The sequence below is a fragment of the Dromiciops gliroides genome, chromosome 2, assembly GCF_019393635.1.
Source record: "Dromiciops gliroides isolate mDroGli1 chromosome 2, mDroGli1.pri, whole genome shotgun sequence".
NCBI lineage: Eukaryota > Metazoa > Chordata > Mammalia > Microbiotheria > Microbiotheriidae > Dromiciops > Dromiciops gliroides.
The window spans coordinates 167,738,370-167,760,867 of NC_057862.1; the positions used below are offsets into that span (position 1 = coordinate 167,738,370).

Genomic DNA, 22,498 nt, shown 5'->3' on the forward strand with positions numbered 1-22,498 from the left:
CTCTTCTTAGACTCACTTGCTTCTCCCCCCCCCATCCCCGCAGGGCAGTGAGGGTTAAGTGACTTGCCCAGGGTCACACAGCTAGTAAGTGTCGAATGTCTGAGGCCAGATTTGAACTCAGGTACTCCTAAATCCAGGGCCAGTGCTTTATCCACTGTGCCACCTAGCTGCCCCTGACTCAGTCACTTCTTAAAAATTATTCTTTTCTGAGGCCAGGCAGAGTGATGAGATTTGAAGGAAACTTAAAAGCTTCCTTTCCAAACTGCCACAATGCCTGAACCTTTTTGGCTTAAAGCATTGAAGACTTTTTAAAAAATATGCTTCATTTATCTGTACTGGCAATACCTTATGTCTTCATCATCCAGCATCACCATATTGAGGATTTGTTTGTTAAATTACCTAGGAAATTTCACAGAAAGATCTTGAGGTCAAATGAGCTTTAATGAGGGGAAGGGTAGCAGGAAAGGCCTGGTGGAAATTTCAGAGAGGCAGGCTTCCTTAAATCAAGGAAGAATTTTCTAATAATTGGAGCTGTCCAACGATGTACCTGTTGAGGCAATGAGGCCCCTGTCATTTTATTTTATTTTATTTATTTTTTTTTTTTTAGTGAGGCAATTGGGGTTAAGTGACTTGCCCAGGGTCACACAGCTAGTAAGTGTGTGTTAATTGTCTGAGGCCGGATTTGAACCGAGGTACTCCTGACTCCAGGGCCGGTGCTCTATCCACTGCACCACCCAGCTGCCCCTACCCCTGTCATTTTAAATGTTTTAATACAGGATGAGTCAGTTAGGGATGTTTTTTGGTTGGGTTGGGTTGGGTTTGGGTTTTTTGTGGGGCAATGAGGGTTAAGTGACTTGCCCAGGGTCACACAGCTAGTACATGTCAAGTGACTGGGGCTGGATTTGAACTCAGGTCCTCCTGAATCCAGGGCCAGTGCTTTATCTACTGCGCCACCTAGCTGCCCAGTTAGGGATGTTTTAGAGGGGATTTCAGCATAAGATAAGAGGTTGGACTAAACCTATAAAATTACTTTCAATTCTATAATCCTATGATACTAATAATGATGATAATAATTACAATAATAACTAGCATTTGTGTAGTTCTTTAAGTTTTCCAAGTATTTTACCTGGGTAGGGAAGGTAATACATATTTATTAAGCGACTAACATGTGGCAGGCACTGTGCTAAGTGCTTTACAAATATTATCTCATCTGATCTTCACATCACATCTTGTGAATAAGGTACTATTATTATCTCCATTTTATAGTTGAGGAAACAGAGACTAAGTGGCTTGCCCAGGTGCACACAGCTTAGAAAATGCCAGAGGCTGGATTCCAATTCAGAGATAACTTTACATGTTATCTCATTCTATCTTCACAGCTACCCTATGAGGCAGGTACTATTATTATCATTTTACAGATGAGGAAACTGAGATAGAGAGGGGATAAAGGATATGTCCAGCATTACACAGCTATTAAGTGTCTGAGGCAGAATTTATTCCCACAGATTGAGGAAAAGAAATGGTGCAGATAATTCGAAAGAGGGAAATGCAAAAGTCATTTGTTTGGCTTTGGGGTGCATTATATGTTTCCATTTTCTAATTACTTTTTTGCTAAGGTCAATAAACAATTTAGTTTGCATCCCTAAGCACACAGATAGCCATTAGCAATTTTCAGGCTCTGAGCAATCAGCAAATACTTTTTTTTTACGATGCTGACATCAACTCTCTTGCGATATAAATTTGTTTTGGTTAAAGAACCAGTATGGTGCACACTTATGGAAGTATTCTATAAGAAGAACCTTTCAAAAAGTAAACCTCTCTCTATTAAGAAAAGGGTGCACTTGGCTCTGGATTTGTGTTTAGATGGTGGGGAAAACAGACCAGAGCTTATGTAAATACTGAACCTAGCAAAAATGCTCTATCGTGCCCTTAACACATATTTGTCGAATGGAATTAAATTGAATAATTCAGTAGAATGGAAGTTGTCAGAATAGGAACCTTTTCTCTCGTCTTTGCATACCATGAGCTTAGCACAGTTGGCACACTATGCTTTTTCTTTTTCTTTTTTTTTTTTGGTGAGGCAATTGGGGTTAAGCGACTTGCCCAGGGTCACCCAGCTAGTAAGTGTCAAGTGTCTGAGGCCGCATTTGAATTCAGATCCTCCTGACTCCGGGGCCGGTGCTCTATCCACTGCGCCACCTAGCTGTCTCTGCACACTGCTTTTTTTGTAATGGCATAGAGGATAGGGCACTGGATTTAAAGTCAGAAAGACTTGCCTCCGATACACAGTACCAGTGTGGCCCTGGATAAGTCACTTAACCTCTCTGTGCCACAGTTTCCTCATTCCTAAAATGAGGAACAGTCTCTAAGTTTCCTTCCGTGTCTAAATGTGATCCTGTTCAATAGAAGTAAGCTTCTTGAGGACAGCGGTTGTTTCTTTGCATCTCCAGGGTGTAGCAAAACGTCTGGTACACAGCAAGCGTTTACTAAATAAATACATCCTTGCTGTTCCCTATCACAAGACACTCCCCCTCCCTACTCTGGTCGTTTTCACTGGCCCCCTCCCCAAGCTGGAAATCTCTCCCTTATTCCATACCACCACCACCTTTGGGGGGGGGGGGCTGAGGAAGGTTTAAAAAAAAAAAAAAGACAGCCAAGCTTTTCGAACATAGCAGAACTGACTGTATTAATCATTTATTCGCAAGAATCGGGTGCTGTCCCCAGGTAAAGGGAATTTCTCTTTCCACCTAAGTAAGGACTCTCAGCTCAGGGCCAGGAGCTGTTAAGTTACTTCGGAAAGCAGTAAGGAGCCTGGCATCCAGATTGCCGGCTTAACCGCGCCATTCCCCCAGCTATTCCCGGGCCCACAGATCTCTCACTGGGCGGGGGGGGGGGGGGGGTGGGAATGGGACGCGATGGGCCGGAGGGAGAGGTGTATTTTCCATAAGAGCTTCTAACCGACCTGGCTCGGAAATTGGGAAGCGGCGGTTTCGGCAGAAGCCACCGCACCACCCTGCCAAGTAGCAACTTCAGCTAAAAGCAGCGGGCAGGCGCGAGGAGGGGCCCGGGAGGAGGGCAGCGCTTCTGGGATATTTAATGTAAGTCTTGCAACAGGCTTCAAAGAACGTTGCTCTCTCCTCCCCGCCTCCCAACCTCCCCCTGCACCACCCCCCCATCATCCCCCGAGCCCCAACCCCCTTTCTCTCTTTCCTGTTGCGTCCCAGCCCTCCGCCCCACGTTCTTCTTTCGCTGGCACAGAGTGACCCAGAGCTGCTCAGCTCTGCTCAGCCTGACCGTGCAGTGCCGCGCTCTGCGCAGCTCCGCTCCGCTCCGGGGAACCCAGCAGCGAGGGCGCGGAGCTGGGGAGCCCCAGCCCTGCGCTCCCTTGGATTCCGGGGCCGCTCCCCTCCTAAGCCGCAGGCGCTGCCGCCTCCGCCTCCGCCGTCTCCTCCTCCTCGGGAGTTGCGCGCACAGCGGAGGCACCAGCCGGGACACCCGCAGCCAGCCAGACGGTCGACAGGGCGGACCGGTAGACGGGAGCCCCCGTAGGAGGGAGAGCGGCCGGAGGGAGCGCACTTGGAGACCGGCCCGCAGCATGGATTCGGATTCCGGGGAGCTGAGCGAGGGCGAGACCGTCTCCGCGGCAGGTAAGCCAGGAGTGGCAGGGGTTGCTAAGGGGAGGAGGGGACAGCAAGAAGGGGGAAGGAGGCGGGGAGAGAAATCGCAGGGATTTCTCTAGCAGAAGGACTGGCTCACAGAAGGCGGAATTAGTTCTGTAACATAGAATTTTTTAACCAGCTGGTTGCGTGTGTGTGTGTGTGTGTGTGTGTGCGTGCGCGTGTGCGGGTTTTCATCCTTCCTGGCTCCCAACCAACTTATTTAGTTGCAGAATGTGTCAGGGGTGCCAGTGTGGAGAGTTGTGCACTGAGTTAGAGATTACCCAAGTCTTGTATTGGACTCTTCTTCCCCTGGAAGCAGGAGGGTGGGGGGAATGTTTGGAAAATACTTGTAGTGTGCCGCATCGAGGATTGCAAAATATCTGCCCTTTGAATTTTCTTTCCAAACGCTGGCTTAAAGAGCCCCTAGGCAGAAGGGCTAGGACGTATAGCAGGTGACACAGGTCTGAAGTCAGGAAAGATAAAAAAGGTGGAGTTTAGAACAATTTCGTGGACAACGACAAGACGAGAAATTCAGTGACTTGTGTATTGTGGTTTCTAGAAATTTTAGTTCCTCCCCCCCCCCGAACTATAGTTCTGAGTTTGGGTATATCCCTAAGCTCCAAGCTGGGGCAGAAGGTGAGCACTCTTGGGGGAGAGGAAGACGCGAGAGGGAGGTGTGCACTGTGAGGGTGGGGGTGGGGTAGGGGGAAGGGAACAGACCAGGCGGCTTTTTTAACATTGGCAGAACGATGTAAAGTCTGAGGGTGCATTGTTATCCATTCCTTCACCCCTCCCAAGGTTCTGAAGAGGATGAATTAGGAAGTAACCAGCATCCTCTGGTGATCTGCTGACCATTCACCCTCTCCTGTCCACCCACAGTCGTTTTCATCTAAACATCCACTCACTCTTTTAAATCAACCCCCTCTTCTTCCCATCTCCATGACCATTCACCCACGCTCTAACTCACCAAAATCATGCTCTCTCTCTCACCTAGGCTTCCCACGTATTCTTTTGAGTGAGGATCTATGTGGAGATCTTCATCTCTGGGAACTAGAATATGGGGACGAAAGGCAGGGAATAGAAAATCGGAGGCTCCCATAAGCCCAGCCTCCAGTTGTCATTGATTGATAGGTGCCTCAGGCAACAAGAGACCCACACCGGTGGGCCTGAAACAGCCAAAGACCACCCCCAAGATAAAGCCTTAAACTCTCACACTCACAGAAGGTGAACTTCTATATTGTGGCAGGCCCCCTGAGGTTCCTCCTGTTATAGACACAGAGTCCTGGACTGGTTCAAACTAAAGTTAAACTAGGGTCCAAAGATTTGAACCAGGAGAGAAAGGGTGCCTAACAGCCTCCTGTACTGGTGGAATGAAGCAGAAGACTTCCCTGATATCTCTGAGTGCTACTTGCTTATGTATTTGATCTATATTTGTGCTCCTGTACATAGATCTGTACATCCGAAGCAGGACCATAAATTGAGACCCATCCTCATATTTAGTTTAAGGAATCTATTTCATGGCTTCATAGTTACACCTTATCTTTGGATATATCTATATGTGGACCTATATGTCAGGGGATGTATGTATTTTAAGGATCTAGGAGGAGGTAGAGGGAGGAGAAAGACAGGGCAGGACTTAGAATGTTCTTCCAACCAAAGGAAAAATGGGAAAAAGCACTGTATTTGGAGTCAGGACCTGGATTTGAGTCCTACCTCTGTTTGACATTGGGCAAATTACTTCACATTTCTGAGCATTAGTTTCTTCTTCTATAGAAGGAAGGGAGGTGTTGTCTAAGGTCCCACCCAGCTCTAAAATCCTGTGACTTCATCAACAAACCCTGACACTGTTCCTGCAGTTCCTAGTCCATTTAATACAGTGGCTTTTTGGCAGGAGAAGAGGTAGATGGAGAGAAAGGGGGGGTGAGAAAATTAAAAGCAGGGGAAAGAAAGAAGATGAAGGGATGAAAGGAAAGGAGGGAGAGATAGTCTAGAGTAGTTTGTATCTTCTCAGATGAGGGAAAGCAGATTTAAAGTATCCACTCCCCAGTGCCTCTAGTCTCCCACCCTCCCTCTCTTCTCACTAAAGCAGCACTGCTTGTGTATGTCTATGAATAATGATTATGTCAAGGGGACCCTGAAAAGCTACCAGCCATTAATTAGCAAACTCATTTGGGGATCAGAGTTACATTTCTTCTGTCAATCATATTAATTATTTGCCTGAATTGTCTACAATCATTAAGAATATACTTTATCTCACAAGTGAATCAAGTATATGAGAGAATGTAAGAATTGGAAGGTACCCCAGAGGTCATCTCATTTAACTCATACCAGAAGCATGATTCCCCCATATAACATCTTGGACAAATAAATGGTTATCCACCAATGACAAGGAACTAACTCCCTCCTAAAGTGTCCTATTCCACTTCTGGACAGTTCTGGCTACTTTCTTTTCTTTTCCTTTTCTTTTCTCTTTCTTTTGTATATTGAGTAAAAAAAAAAATTACACCCTGGAAACTTCTGCCCCCTGGTCCTCTGGAGCCAAAAAAAAAAAATCTAATTCTTATTTCACATGATAACCCTTCCCATATTTGTGAAGAGAGTATCTTCCCCACGTTGTCTCTTCTTTCGGTTAAATATCCCCAGTTCCTATAATAGAGCATCCTGTGACAAAATTTCATCATTCTGTACCTACAAAGCACAGTGGATAGAGCGCTGGCCCTGAAGTTGGAAGAACCTGAGTTCAAATCTTACCTCAGACACTAGTGTGAGCCTGGGCAAGTTGCTTAACCCCAGTTGCCTTAAACATCTGGGGCCATCTCCAGGTGTCCTGATGTATATCCTGCCACTGGCCCCAGATTGGCTCTGGAGGAGAGAGTGAGGTTGGTGACTTTGCAGTGCAAGTCATGATATCTCCCCGATGTCATGGTCCTCTTCAATAATGAAGGACAAACAACAAGAAGAAGTGCCCAGCACATAGATGTTGCTTAATAAATATTGACTGATTGACTGACAACGTACTGGCCCTTCTGAATGCGAGACATTGTAATATATTGAATAGAAAGGACCTTGGAGGCAGGTCCTGGGTTTAAATCCTGCCTCCCACAAATACAAATCACTTAACCAGTTGGTGCCCCAGGAACCTAATTCTCTAAGACTATCAGTTACTGATCATTTGCCAGTCCCCATCTGTGGAGGGAATTTCCACACTGGGAAGTCTCCACACCTCTTCCTTCTCCTCCCTCCAAAAAACCTTCCATTAAACAAATATCTGCTTTAAAAAACACCATAAAACAAATACTTGTGAACTGCTGACATACTTTTTGAGAACATTCTTCATAAAACATAGATTCAATCTCTCTCTCTCTCTCTCTCTCTCTCTTTGGGCAGGGCAATGAGGGTTAAGTGACTTGCCCAGGGTCACACAGCTATTAAAGTGTCAAGTGTCTGAGGCCAGATTTGAACTCAGGTACTCCTGAGTCCAGGGCCTGTGCTTTATCCACTGTGTCACCTAGCTGCCCCAACACAGACTCAATTTAACAAATGATTATCCTTTAAATTTAATTACAAACAGGATCCTAATGAATGAATTTGCCAATAATTGTTCCCTATGTATAAAGCATAGAATCATATATTTAGAGCTGAAAGGAACCTTAGTGGTCATTTAGTTTAACTTCTTCATTTTGTAGATAAGGAAACTAGCCCTCATTATAACTTTAGGTTTTTAGTGTGCTTATGTCCATTTGTCTGTATTTATACACACACACACACACACACACACGTACATATGCATGTATGTATATGTATATCTGTCAGCATTTATTTTTGTAGGTATATTAACCTTACTGTATTGACGTTGAGCATTTCTCTGTCTCATCTATGTCATTGATTGGATATGCATGACAGAGTATGGGTACCTTCCTGAGTGAATCCATCTGGGGGGGGTTCACACTCCATGTCAGTAGCTTTCAGATATAACTGTGAAGACCATCTTACTTTAATCCATAATCTCATCCCTTCCAGGACCATGTTAAGTTATTGTTGTTGTTGTCATATAGCTTCCTATCCTTCCTTTTTAGTCTTTTATTGGAGGGTAGGGATATCTTGTTTGTTCATCAACTTCATTTTTTATTGTAACCCTCCCTCAATTCCTCCAACCATCAGGCCTTGTAAAAAAAAGAGTATGGATTGGAAGGGAGTGGAGAGAAAAGAAAAAATGTTCAAGAAAACCAAAGAACAAATTGATGGTATGTGACAGTATATGCAGTATCCCACCTCCATGGTCACCACCTCCACAGAAAAGGGAGAGGGGTGCATTTTTTTGACTTGTCTAACTGTTGACAAAGGTGAGTCAGAGCATCCACAGTTCTCTAACTCTGCTCTTAGACCCCTCTTCTCTGAGCATCTTCTATCCCCAGTGTCTGTCATACAAATGTCATGCCCTGTGATTCCCTGCAACTTTGGGAGAGGGAGGGGCTTAAAATTTAAATTTGCCTTTATGTGCTATTTATCCTTCAGGAAAAAAATATGATATTTCCCAGGATTGTAACATTTAAGCTAGAGGCCATCAAGTCCAACCCCCTCATTATGCAGATGTGAAAACCGAGACTTGTCCAGGGTCACATAGCTAGTAAATGTCCGAGGCAAGATTAGAACTTGAATCTTGAAGCTCTATCCCCTGAGCCTGTCATTCTGCTTCTATTAGAGCACTTTTGCATATTCCTGAAGTTTTATGGCTTCCATGATTAGGAAAAAGCCAGGGTTTCTGGAACACTGGATTCCTTCCAGAGACCCAACTTGGCAGTCTTTCCACCAGCAAACCCACCATTAACCTCTCAGACATGCTAGAAATTTCTTGCTTTGGGGTGATTGAGAATTTTTCCTGAGAAACAACTGGAGAATCAATATTAATGATCTCAGCCCTCCTTTTCTGACTCAGAAGGATGCCATAATGTACCCCCCTAGCTAAGGGAAAAAGAGTGTCCCCTCAAACCTCTCTCTCAGATTTTCCAAGCAATCCAACGTATACGTATGGCCCATTGGCACTGCACTGTCTGCTATACAGTGGCTGAGATGAGCAGTTTTTATACACTGAAAATCAGTGCATAGAAAGCCTCAATGCTGAGGCTCTGTTTGTAGTTAAGCTAGGGAGCAGAATTGATATAGCAATGGCTGCTATTCCTGCCCTATTGCACCCCAGATCGCCCACCCCAAGCTTGGCCATGTGGCTCAGGAAGAACAAAGTGAAGATCCTCTTTGCCTGTGTGTATTGGGGGATATAGTGTTGGCTTAGTGTGGATTGTGTGCTATACTAAGGCTTCAAATCCCACTTAGTAGCTTTATGATGCTGGGCAAGTCATTTAACCTTTATGCCCTAAGAAATAATCTAAAATTATTAGTTGCAGAACTGTTGCTCATCTACAGAGAGAGAGAGAGAGAGAGAGAGAGAGAGAGAGAGAGAGAGAGAGAGAGAGAGAGAGAGAGAGTTGTTCCATCAGGAATTTGCAATGACCTCAAAAAAGTGACAATTGATCAATGAACTGGAGGCAGCATCATAATGATTTGGACATAGGGTCTAAATTCTGGCTCTGCTATTTAACTGCTTCTATGTTCTTGGACAAGTTACTAAGCTCTAGGCCTCAGTTTCCTCTGGTGTGAAATGAGGGTGTTGAATCAGCAAATTTCTAAGGGCTCTTTCAGCTCTCAACCCAATCATTTTAGGAAATACTTATTAAATGTCTCATCCACTGATGCTATGATAAATACTATTCAAGAGAAATAATATTCAGCAAATATTTGCACCAGAGATGTGATGATGAAGACACTTTAAAGCTAGTTCTGAAAGGATGGACGTGAGTAACCTAGAGGAACATGCAAGACATTTTTATGAACTGATTCAGATCCCAAGAAACACTAAATATGCACAATGGCTACAAGAATGGAAATGAAAAAATAACTGAAAGTCAAACTGAGTAAATGGAAAACCAATAAAATTACCAAAAATAGAAAATGAAATGTACCTACCTCATCATGGTGGTGAGGAGGGGGACTGCTAAGCCAGAATGTCAGATGCAGTCACTGTGTCAGTTGGTTTTGCCTAATTGTCATACTTTGTCTTTTCTGGAGAGGAGAGAGAGGTTTATTTTTTCCTTCCTGTTCTCAGAAATGGCTGTCGTAAAGACAAATGCATCAATTAAATGTTTTTTTAAAGCTAGCTGTGGGGAAATAAAACTATCACATCTGAAATAACAGTTTTTTCAGTCATTTTAAGTTGGATCCAACTCTTTGTGACCCCATTTGGGGTTTTCTTGGCAAAGATAATGGAGTAGTTTCCCATTTCCTTCTCCAGATCATTTTATAGATGAGGAAACCAAGGTAGAGTTAAGTGACTTGCTCAGGGTCACACAGCTAGTCAGTGTCTGAGGCCAAATTTGAACTCAGGAAGATGAGTCTTCCTGACTCTCCACAGTTAGCGCTCTATCCACTGTGCCACCTAGCTGCCCTAGATGAGAGGGACTAAATGTCAACTGGCACGGTGCTGACTCTAGGGTTTGGAAGCTCATAGACCTCGAGCTGCAAGGAACCTTAGAGGTCATCTAGTTCAACCTCCTCATTTTATAGAAGAGGAATGGGGTGAGATGCAGGGGGAATAGAGAATGTACCTAAGGTCATAGAGGTAGTAGTTGTCATGAGGGATTTGAACTCAGGTCTTCTGACTCCTGAGCCAGTGTGCCCTTTTCATGGTGCTACCATGGAGTCCCTTAGTTGTCAGAGGTGGCTCTGAGGAAGAAGGGAGACTTTAATGGGATTTGGAGAGATAAATGAAGGAGTGACAGGAATATCTTGAGCAAAGGCAGAAGTAATTATGATGTGGATGAGAGGCACTAAACAGACTAACTAGCCTGACTAAAGCAGGGTGTGCCTCTGGGAGTAGGAATAGGGACTGGACCAATGATGTGATGGGTATTGAGAACTCCATGAGCCATATTTCTTTCAGCAACATACTGTAACCCACTTTGACCCAATGTGGCTCTTGATATTGTCCTTGGCATGTGAGCCATTAAATACCAACACACATGCATGCAATTGCACATACATACACTACTCAATGAATATTAAAATCTACATCATTTACAGGGTTTTTTTGTAATGAGTTTAAATTTACAGATACTAATATCAATTTATCAAGAAAGATAGGGACTAGCCCAGTGATTTCATTAGCATAAGAAATTCCTTCTACCAAAGCAAGTCAGAACTTTCTCTGTAATGTATAGTTTTAGAGAGTTGCCTGGAGCAGTGATGTCAAACTCAAATAGAAATGGGCCTGCAAGCTATACTTTAGGATCCCTACAGGCAGCATATTGCCTTTGAAAACCACATCTTAAGATTATCTATGTTCTATTGTATTTTTATTTATTTTGTTCATTATTTCTCAATTACATAATTAATCCTAGGGCAGCTAGGTGGCACAGTGCACTGGCTTTGAAGTTGGGAGGACCTGAGTTCAAATGTGACCTCAGACACTTACTAGCTAAGTGACCCAGGGCAAGTCACTTAACCCCAATTGTTAAACATCTGAGGCCCTCTCCAGTCATCCTGATTTTATTTTATATACATATACATATATATATATACATATAAAAACACATACATACATGAATGTGTATTGTATACAATACATACATGTGTATACATACATACATATATTGCCACTGGACCCAGATGGGTCTGGAGGAGAGAATGAAGTTGATGACCTTGCACAGCCTTCCCTCATTTAAATCCAATTCAGTGCAAGTCATGACATCACAGTCCTCTTAGAGAATGAAGGACAAATAACAACATTTTAATCATACCTCCCAAGGTTGTTGTGAGACTCAAATGAGATAAGATTTGTAAAGCATTTAGCACAGTGCCTGGAACATAGGAAGTTTACAGAAATGTTATCTATCATTATTTTTATTACTACCACCATCATCATCATTAGGTCATCCGGACTAAGGCAAAGGTATCACACATGAAACACATCAAAATGTAATTGGGAAATATTTAATAAAACAAATAAAAATGCAATAAAACATGAATAACATTACATTTTAAAACTAAGTCAAGGTGAGATCCTTATGTCTGGATTAGCAACCCCATTTCTATTTGACACCACTAGCCTAGTGTCCTTAGAGCTTAAGTGGCTTGCCCAGGTCACATGTATCAGAGGTAAGATTTGAACCCTGGTCTTCCTGGGTTCTCTATCCACTCTACCATACTACCTTTCTCTGTAGAATAATGGGAAATACTTAGACTGAAGCCTGATCCTAGAAGGTCTTGAAACTCAATCAATCAATCAAACATTTATTCAGTGCCTGCTTTCTGAAACCCTCTGGATACAAAGACAAAAATGAAACTGTCCTAGCCCTCAAGGAAGTTACATTGTGTTCAGGGAAACAACATGTTTATAGATACAAAGTATCTAAGTAGATACAAAAGATACGCAAGGTAATTTCAGAGGGTTTCCAGAATTTAGGAAGATCGAAAAGGGCCTCCTATAAGTGGTAGCCTAAACTGAGATTTGAAGGGAATCTAAGAGACAGAAGTAAAGGCATTTGGTACATTCTATGCGTTATTGTTGTTCAGTCAAGGTGTACAGTACATTCTAGGCATTGTTACTCAATTATCTCAATCAGGCCTAATTGAAAACTCCCATTTAGGGTTTTCTTAGCAAAGGTACTGGAGTGGTTTGCCATTTCCTTCTCCAGTTCATTTTACAGATGAGGAAACTGAGACAAGGTTAAGTGACTTGCCCAGGGTCACACAAACAGCAAGTGTTTGAGGTCAGATTTTAACTCAAGTCTTCCTGACTCCAGGTCTGGCCTTTTAGCGACAGCACCACCTAGGCATATTGACAGTCTTTGTACAAAGGCCCAAAGGAAGGAGATAGAATGTCATGTGTGAGGAACTGGTAAGGAGGCTAGTTTGGCTGAACCACAAAGTGAGAAAAGAGGAGTCATGTACAATAAGCCTAGAAAGTTGGAACCTGGCAGAAGAATTTGGATCTGATGTGGTAGGTGACAGGAATCCATTGAGGGTTCTTGAGCAGGGGAGGGACATGGTGGAAGTGTTTTAGGAAACTAGTCTGGCAGCAGTGCAGAGGAGTAGGGGACAGACGGAAGACAAGCTCGGCTGTGAAACTGTTGCAATAATCCGAGCACGAGATGATGAGGGCCTGAGCCACAGAGATAGCAGTGAGATGGAGAAGAAAAGTCATATTTCAAGGGAAGAGGTAGGTTTCAAAGGATCAGATGACAGGATACAATGAAAAACTGGATGTAGGGCATGAAGGAGATGGAAAAGCCAAAGGTGATGTTGAAGATTTCAAGCCTGGGAGGATGATGGTACTTCTGACAGCCCTGGAGAATGATAAAATCCATCTCAGTTATGTTAAGCTTCTGGTAATAGCAAAACATCTGAGGTGGAGGTGTCTTGTAGGCAGTTGGAAAAAATACGAAGTATAGCTGAGATGTCTGGCCAAATGATCTCAATTCTGGTAGGAGGTAAAGCCATCCACTGAGACTTGGGGGAGGGGGAGTGATCAGCTCATACGCTTCCATAACTCTCTAAGGTTTACAAAGCATTCTCCCCACAACAATCCCAGAAAGAAGGGCACTGTTTTCCCCATTTCTAAAGTGGGGAAACTGAAGCCCAGAGAGGTAAAATTTACAGACAGAGGAATGGGAAATTTAATGAGAGAAGAGGCCTAAAATAACCCACGTGGTAAATGCTGTTAGGGAGAAAAAAACTCTTCAAACTCAAGGTCAGCTTACTTTCCCAGACTTTACTACACATTACTCCACTTTGCACACTCAAAGCCCAACTAATTATTATTCCTCACACATTACTCAGCTTGTCAGCAGGTATTGTTTCACTTTTGGTTTTGTATCCCCAACACCCACCACATAAAGAATAGGTGCTTAGTAAAATGTTGTAGGTGTTTAATAATAGTACATGCTTTTGATTATCTCCATTCCTTTGCATAGGCTGACCCCCCCCTCCCCTTACCTGGAATGGAATGTATTCTCTCCTTACCTCTACCTCTTACAATCAGTCCCTCATTTCCTTTCAAGTTCAGCCCAGGTGATACCTCCTTCTGAAGGCCTTTCCTAATCTTCTCAGATGCTAGTGCCTTCCCATTCTCAATTACTTTTTTTCCTTTTCTTCTTTTTTTTCTTTTTGCAGGGTAGTGAGGGTTAAGTGACTTGTCCAGGGTCACACAGCTATTAAGTGTCAAGTGTCTGAGGCCGAATTTGAACTCAGGTCCTCCTGAATCCAGGTCTAGTGCTTTATCTACTGCACTAACTAGCTGCCCCCTCTCAATGATTTTGAGTTACTTTCTAGCTACAGGATGTCACAAAAGTCTTAGTGAGGTTTTTAAATTGTTTTTTCTTTTTTAAGCATGTGTAATATATATGTATGTATATGTATACATGTATGTGTGTGTATTTCCCTGAAGAATGAATGCTCCATGGTGGCAGGAGCTATTTTGTTTTTGCCTTTACATCATGATGCCTAATACATAGGAGCTTAATAAAACTGGTTGACTGGTTGAAAATACAATGAAGAAGAAAGATTGAGAGCAACAGCTGGGACTGGGTAGAAGCTGGGCACCTTGAATCTGTTATGAACTATGTCCAGCTCTGCCTTTTCCTCCAGAAACATCATAGGGAAGAGAAAAGCAAACAATGGGGATGATAGGGCACCTCGGTTCCTTAAAAGGTTAGGAAGGTAAGAGAGTTTAGAATTCCTGAGAAGGCAACATTCATTCACATAGCTGACCAAGGCGTATTGGGTGGGTCTGGGTTCAGTGTGGTAAATGAGTGAATAATGGAGGATGCTGAATGATGAACTGAAAGTCTAAATGAATAAATTGGGTGGATACTGCACAAAAATGTGAGAGAGATCGGGTAGGGAAGTTTGGGTAGACAGGATGTATGTGGAGTTAAGTCATCTCAGAAGGAAGAGCAGGGCCTTATGGTGACCAGGTCTAGAGCAGGGCTTTTAACCTTTCTTGTGCCATGGACCCCTCTGGTGAAGCTTATGGATCTCTTCTCAGAATAATGTTTTTAAATGCATAAAATAAAATATGTAGCATTACAAAGGAAACCAATTATGTTGAAACACAGTTAGCAAAATATTTTTAACAAGGTTTCAAGGGGCATCTAGGTGGCACAGTAGATAAAGCACTGGCCCTGGATTCAGGAAGACCCGAGTTCAAATCCGGCTCAGACACTTGACATTTACTAGCTGTGTGACCCTGGACAAGTCATTTAACCCTCATTGCCCCACCAAAAAAAAAAAGAAAAGGTTTCAAGACCCCACATTAAGAAACCTTAGCCTAGAGAGGGTAGGAGAGTTGTGGTGATTGCTGGTGAGTGATTTAGATGTAGAAATGCAGAATTACCACCTTTACTGCCTTGCTCATGCTGTTCCCCAAGCCTAGATATTTTCCTCCTCTGTTGCTCCAAAATCCTACCCAACCTCTAAGGCCTAGCTCTAGCCAAGTTTGTCTCATCCTTAAATATGCCATTCTTTTTTCTACTTTGGCCCATTCTATGCACCCACCCCACCCCTAGCCTATCTGCTTTACTTTTCTCCCTACTACCCATTATTCAAGGTCTAAACCAAGTCTTTATGGCATAGTAGAAAGTTTGCTGTAGTCAGAAGACCTGGGTTCAAATCCAGGCTCTCTAGCTTTTCAACCTCAGGCAAGTCACCACTTCTCTGAGCCTCTTTTCTCACACATAAAATGAGAAGGTTGGACTAGATGACTTCTATAAAGCCCTTCCATGTATAGATTTTTGACCCTATGATAAGTTCTCTCTCTTCCATAAAGCCTTAACCACTTTTCAGCCTATGCTGATTCCTGGCTCCCTTCCCCCAGCTCTATTTCTCTTAGAGTTTAGATAGCTCATTTTGATATAAAGAATGGTTGGTTCAATCTAGCTATCTAAATGATTCTGAAAAGGCCAGGTTTGGAGCAACTTTTCTGCTCTGATAGATGGCTCAGCAATCATCCTAAGAATGGATGATCCGATTAGGCATGTAGAAGAGTTCTTTGTCCCCATCAAAATTCCCTACAGAATTTTGGGGGCTAGGAGAACAAGCTATGAAGACTCCAAAACCATATTAGTATTTTTTAAACAACAACCTTCATGGATAGTTTCCAGGGAGAAGAATAAAGCAAAAGAATTAGACTATTTTTTGCTTTCTATATTATATATTGGCCTACATATGTAAATCTGGACTTTCAAATGCAAATCCAAAAAGGAAAGCAAGGCAGAAGGAGCAATCATTCCATTCTACATGCAGCCCGTGAACATTTCCCATGTGCATATCATTGTGGAAATTATAGAAGGAAAGATGTGATTCTTGCCCCAACTGAGCTTGCAAACTGGTTGGAGAGAGAAGGCAGACACATCCAAAGCTAATTAATGGTATACACAGTGCTGTTATAGGAAGACAAAAGAGAAATCACTGCTCAATCAAGGAAAACCTCCTGTAATATGTATGTTTTCAGATAATATAGCAAGTCAAGCATTCATGCCTTCCCTAACTTCCCAGGCCACCTCCAAACCTCTGTCTCTCTTTTCTGTACAATCTAACTATACCACCACCTTTAAATAATTAATTAATTGATTGAGTAGTGTCAGTTGTCCACTAATATCAGAGATTTGGAGCTAGAAGGGATCTTAGAAGCCATCTAATTCAAACTATTCACTTTTTAGAGATGAGGAAACTGATGCCTAGAGAAAGATCATGCAGGTAGGAGATGTCAGACCCAGGATCTGAACACAGTCTTCCTTGAGTTTGTGGAATTGAACCCTCTTGACCATTCTCTTATTCTTATTCTTTTTTTTGACCATTCTCTCTCTTTTTTGTGAGGCATTTGGGGTTAAGTGACTTGCCCAGGGTCACACAGCTAGTAAGTGTCAAGCGTCTGAGGCCAGATTTGAACTCAGGTACTCCTGACTCCAGGGCTGGTGCTCTATCCACTGCGCTGACCATTCTCTATTTTTTTTTTTAGTGAGGCAATTGGGGTTAAGTGACTTGCCCAGGGTCACACAGCTAGTAAGTGTAAAGTGTCTGAGGCCAGATTTGAACTCAGGTACTCCTGACTCCAGGGTTGGTGCTCTATCCACTGCGCCACCTAGCTGCCCCTGACCATTCTCTTTTGCTGAATATTCTACCTTTTTGCCATCAGAGGCATCTCTTAAACTCTAATCACTCTTCATCCTTTCCCCAGTCCTTTGAAGTATGTATTCTTTACCATTCTGTCTTTGGCCCTCTTGCAACATATTTGCTACTGTGGTAAGCTCATTTACTCTCATTCAATTGTTCTTGTAATGACATCTTTTAAAGAAAATATTTTTAAATATAGCCATTTATTACATGCCTACTAAGTGTATGGCTGGATACTAGAGACACAAAGACAAATACAAAACAATCCTGGCATTCAAAGAGTTTAATTTTACTTGGATTAAAAATCTCCATCTCTAGCTTTGACCACTCTTCAGAGTTCCAAACCTGCACTTCTGGACTGCCTTCAGGATATCACCATGTGGATGTACCAGTAGCACCCCAAACTCAATATGTTCAAAACAAAACTCTTCCCTCCTTCACCTCTTCCTTCTCCTAACTTTGCTCTCTCTGTCAAAGGCACCTCCTACCTCTTGGAAGCTTTGAGGTTACCTTTAACTCTTTCTTCTCATATCCAAAAGGGGATTCTGCCTCCACAGCATCTCTTCCATCTATATGCCCTCATTACTGACACTAGTAGAGGCCTTTATTAACCACCTGCCTGCATTTCCACTAGCAGGTCTCCCTGCCCACTTTCCTTTTCTTCATGACAGTGCTGGCATAAAGGTTGCCTCCCTCCTCTTATCTCTCCCTCCAATTGCAACAATAAAAATAGCAAATAAATACAAAAAAAACAAAAACAAAAACAGAGACCCTTCACAACAAACACACCTAGACCAACAAAAGAAATCCCCACATTGACCATGTCCACACAAATTCCCACATTGGCCATGTCCAAAAATGCATATCTCATTCTGGATTTCTAAGTCCATCACCACTCTGGTAGGAGGTGTGGGTGGTGTGATTCATCTTCACTGATGTTTTATGCTTTTCTACCTTAATGCCTTTGTTCACTCTTCTTCTGCTTGAAATGTTCTCCCTCCCCCTCTTTACCTGTTGAATTCTTACCCATTCTTTAAAGCTCAACCCACACACCACCTCCTTCTTGAAATCTTCCTTGATCCCAGGTATTAAGGAGTTTCCCTCTCGGATGTCACATTGTACTTTATTGTGTATGCACCTCTTGTCAAATTTTATACTATAGTTATCTAGATATCTCAGGATCCTGGAATTTAGAACATAAAGGACTGCTGGATAACCTGTTCTCTTGTTATTAGAGACAACATGGTTTTTTATTTTCCTAAACTATTCCTTCTCATCTTTTCCCCAATCCTTTATAATATGTATTCTCTACCATTCTGGCTTTGGTCCTCTTTCTACACATCCTCTCTTGTAGCAAACTCCTTTATTCTCCTTCAATCGTTCTGTTAAGGATGGCTTCTCAATTAAATTCTGGTTCAAAATATTCTTTCCACTCTACTATGTTGTCTTCCCTACTAAACTATAAGTTCCCAAAAGACAGGGGGCAGAGTTTCTAAACTTCTTACCTCCTTTAGCACTTAGCCTAGTGCTTTACATAGACAATGTATGGTTGGATGGATGAATGGATGGATAAATGAATGAATGAATGACTCATGTAAGGGCCAATGAAGAGGGAGGTTTACCTGAAGTGGAGGGTTAGTGTTGAAGGGTAGTGGAAGATGAGGGTGATCACAGTTAAAAAGTGGACAAAGGCATAGATCAAGAGCAACAATTCTTAATCTTTGTTTTTTTGTCATGGACCCCTTTGGTAGTCTGGTGGAGCCTACAAACATCTTCTGAAAAGAATAATGTTTTTAAATGAATAAAATTAATAGGATTACAAAAGAAGCCAATTATATTGAAATACAGCCAGGGGTGTGTTGGTAAATATTTGACAACCTACCCTCCCCCCCCAAAAAAAAATATATGTAGGACATATCTTTAAGCTTAATCTACAATATCTTGAGGGGGCAGGGCAATGAAGGTTAAGTGACTTGCCTAAAGTCACACAGCTAGTAAGTGTCAAGTGTCTAAGGCTGGATTTGAACTCAGGTCCTCCTGAATCCAGGGCCAGTGCTTTTATCCACTGCACCACCTACCTGCCCCTTAATCTACATTATTAATATTTTCTCCATCCCTTTCTTAAGTCTAGACAATCACCAAAACAGTAAGTCAAGCCCTGATTTGAAATGATTGCTGATTTCTGAGGTGTAAATTGTCAACTGAAAATTTAACAGTTGGCTCCTGGCATATACAACTGGCTCCAGCACACTCCTGAATATAGCTATCAAAAATTTTTCTTGAATAAAAAGAGGTTCACAGACCCCAGGTTAGGAAACCCCTGGTGTAGACTAGAAGGTACCTCAGAGGCCATGTAGTACAACCCATTCATTTTACAGATGATGAATCTGAGATCACTTAGGTAGTAAATGGCACGGGTGGGATTTGAACCCAGAGTCCTCTAACTCCAAAGCCAATGTTCTTTCTACTGTACCCCAGCCATTATTATAGCTGGCATAACTCACCATATAGACTTCACTGGGCTTTGTTGCATAGGTTGGATTTGTTTCCTCCTTGTACTTTTCATTCCCTTTTAAAAAATTAAAAAGCCTAGCACCTGCTTTCCAATGCATTAGGGAAACTACATCGTCATTGTTTTTCACAGTGCTCTTGGTTCATTCAATCATTTTGTTGTTGTTGTTGAGATACTATTAGCTCCTATTCAAATTCCCTTGCAAATCTCTGCAAAGGCACCACTTAGCTGATTTTATTTGATTTTTCAGTCTCTTGCCTTCTCTACCCCTTTATGCAAAAATACTTGTGTAGGTGGGTGTTTGGTCTGTTTTCCATACCAGTATAGAAGTGAAAATGATGAAGATCCTAGAAAACATGTTTCCCTCAACAACCCAATTAAAGAGACTTCCTAAAGCAAATTAAAGTCCTTTCCCCACATATATTGAAGTATGCTAAATTAAAAATGCCTTTTTAAAAATTGTACATGAAATGCTCTTTTTAGGCAGCTGCATGGCATAAATCCTGAGGCCTCTTTAGGAAAATGTAAAGCATTTCTTGGGTTTCTCCAGCATCACAGCCTGGGAATAAGTTTGTGCCTGTTAATGGAAAATCTACTAGTATGTGGACTGTTTAAAAAAAGAAAGAAAGAAAGAAAAAGGACCAGCTTGGCAGCACAAAAAGTGCTAGACACACCCTAATACAAACCAGCATTTTGTAACTCAGTTCTCACTCAAGGAAAAAAAATCCATACTTCAATTGTATCCCAATTTTTAAAAGTTGCTGAAAAGCCACAGAGACAACCCCTAGCTTCTGGGTTATATTTTCACCAGTAAAATAGGCTTGTTCTACTCAATTCTTTTTTAGCCCCTCCAGGAAAACAGTTTAGTGAGTTGCTCTCGTAAGGATATACCAACAATAGTAACAGCTTGTATTTACATGGTAGGGAGTCAAATTGATACCTGTGGCTTTCTAAAGTGCAGTCCGAGGGAATCTATATACTCAAACCTCAGATCCTTGCAATCTGTGCCTAATAGATTATAATTGCAGGGTAAACTTTTTTTTTAATAAAAAAGAAGGAAGTAGATTGGGTTCCCTGAGCTGAGGAAAGCCAAGCAATTGTAGATTCTGCTCCTGCTCTGCTAATTTTTGATCCCACCCCCCCACCCCTTACCTTGCTCTGGTTCCCTTTCTGGTTAGACAGAAATAAGGAAGTCTGGGACCAGAGAAAAGGGTGAGGTTTGCAGGAACTCAGGAAGTTGGAGCAGAAGAGTGGGCAGGACAGGACAGAGTGGTAATGGGAAAGACCAGGGAAGCCTCAGACCTAGATTCTTGTCTCGGCTTTGCTGGTAACTAGCTGGGTGACCTTAGACAAACCTCAATATTAGTTTTAGTTTAATTCTAGCTTAGAGTTTAGGTCTGTAATCTTTTATGTCTGTTCTCTGTCCTCCTGTTTCTGTTGCCATAAGGAAGGAAAGGGAGGCAGTGTGACATAGTGGAAAGAGTGAGAGGACATTTCATTCAAATGCATTTCTGTAGTCAGTAAAACTAGCACCAGCCATGCTAGAGGCCTCAGCAATGCAAGTAGAAGAGACAGGGTATTGGAGGGAGTGGCAGCTCTGGCCCTGGCTCTGGTTCCTACAACTGTGGCAGCCAAGTATAGCTGTTAGACACAGCTCCCAGTCTGGAAGAGTCCCTTTGAGCCAGCTGTGATGTTGATGATCTGCATTTCCTTAGGCAAGTCACTTGAACCTCCCTGGGCCTCAGTTTCCTTGTTGTAAAATAAGAGAAATGGTCTAGATCAGAGGTGCCAAAAATGCAACCCGCAGCACTCTTGAGTGTGTCCAAAACCAGATTAAAATATAATGGGGGAGGGGGCAGCTAGGTGGTTCAGTGGATAGAGCACCAGCTCTGGAGTCAGGAGGACCTGAGTTCAAATCCATCCTCAGATACTTATTACTAGCTGTGTGACCCTGGGCAAGTCACTTAACCCTCATTGCCCCACCAAAAAATTTATTCTATTAAGTATTTCACAATTATATATATATATATATATAATTGGGAAATACTTAATAGAATAAATAAAATAGAATAAAACATAGATAACATTTCATTTTAAAACTAAATCAAGGGCAGCTAGGTGGCGCAATGGGTAGAGCACCAGCCCTGAAGTCAGGAGTACCTGAATTCAAATCCGGCCTCAGACACTTGACACTTACTAGCTGTGTGACCCTAGGCAAGTCAGTTAACCCCAATTGCCTCACAAAAAACAACAACAACAACAACAACAACTAAATCAAGATGCAACTGCCAGGATCTTTATGTATAGATTAGCATGGTCCCCAGTTTCTATTTGAGTTTGACAACCCTGGTCTAGATGACCCCTGAAGACCCTTTCAGTTCCAAATCTATGATCGAGGGATCTTAACCTTTTTGTGTCATAGATCCCTTTGGGCAGTCCGGTAAAGCCCCCATCACTTGTCAGTCCACCATGCTGGACATTCCGAATGAGAGATCTATGGGCATCCGGATTATGGCTTTGCCCCTTCAAAACTGCTTCAGCAAAATTTGGATCCCCTGTCAATGAAGAAAATTAATTACTACAGAGGATACGTAATAGGTGCTATAAACAACATATTACACATTCATCCCTTTCCTGCTCTTTGGAATTCAAATTGATTGGGATCCAAAAAATGTCATCAGAAAATTCAAATTTCAATAAGAAACATTAAATGGAACATTCAGTAACACATAATGCCGTCTGCTCAATTGCCTCTCATCCAGAAGCACCTTCTGGCTTCCTCTTCATCATTTGTTCAGCTCAGGAAAATGTTAATAGCTATCCTTCTAGTAAAATTTAACTTAAGTGAGAGGTTAATTTATTTTGTTGTCGTTATTGTTTTGGGGGGAGGAGAATCCTAACCAGTGATTTTATCCCAGGAACTCTAGATGTAGAAGCCTCTTCACTGATCTAAGTCAGATTAGCCTTTCTGTGACTTCTCTTGACTTGCCCATGTACAGAGGCAGAACTGGAATCCAGATCTTTCTTATTCAAGGGAAGGCTATTTGCTGTCTCAGCCCACATCACCTCTCCATCTATTATGTAACAGTCTAAAATTAGAAAA

General features: G+C 42.3%; 1 protein-coding gene across 1 annotated transcript in view; it reads left to right on the forward strand.

The window, feature by feature from the left end:
* Positions 1 to 22,498, forward strand: part of TNFAIP8L3 (TNF alpha induced protein 8 like 3) — a 101,958-nt gene that overhangs the window by 62,764 nt on the left and 16,696 nt on the right. Inside the window, exons 4-5 of the mRNA XM_043980477.1 lie at positions 2,983 to 3,098; positions 3,188 to 3,647. Of these exons, the coding sequence (XP_043836412.1) occupies positions 2,983 to 3,098; positions 3,188 to 3,647 (576 nt within the window). The remainder of the gene's footprint in view (positions 1 to 2,982; positions 3,099 to 3,187; positions 3,648 to 22,498) is intronic.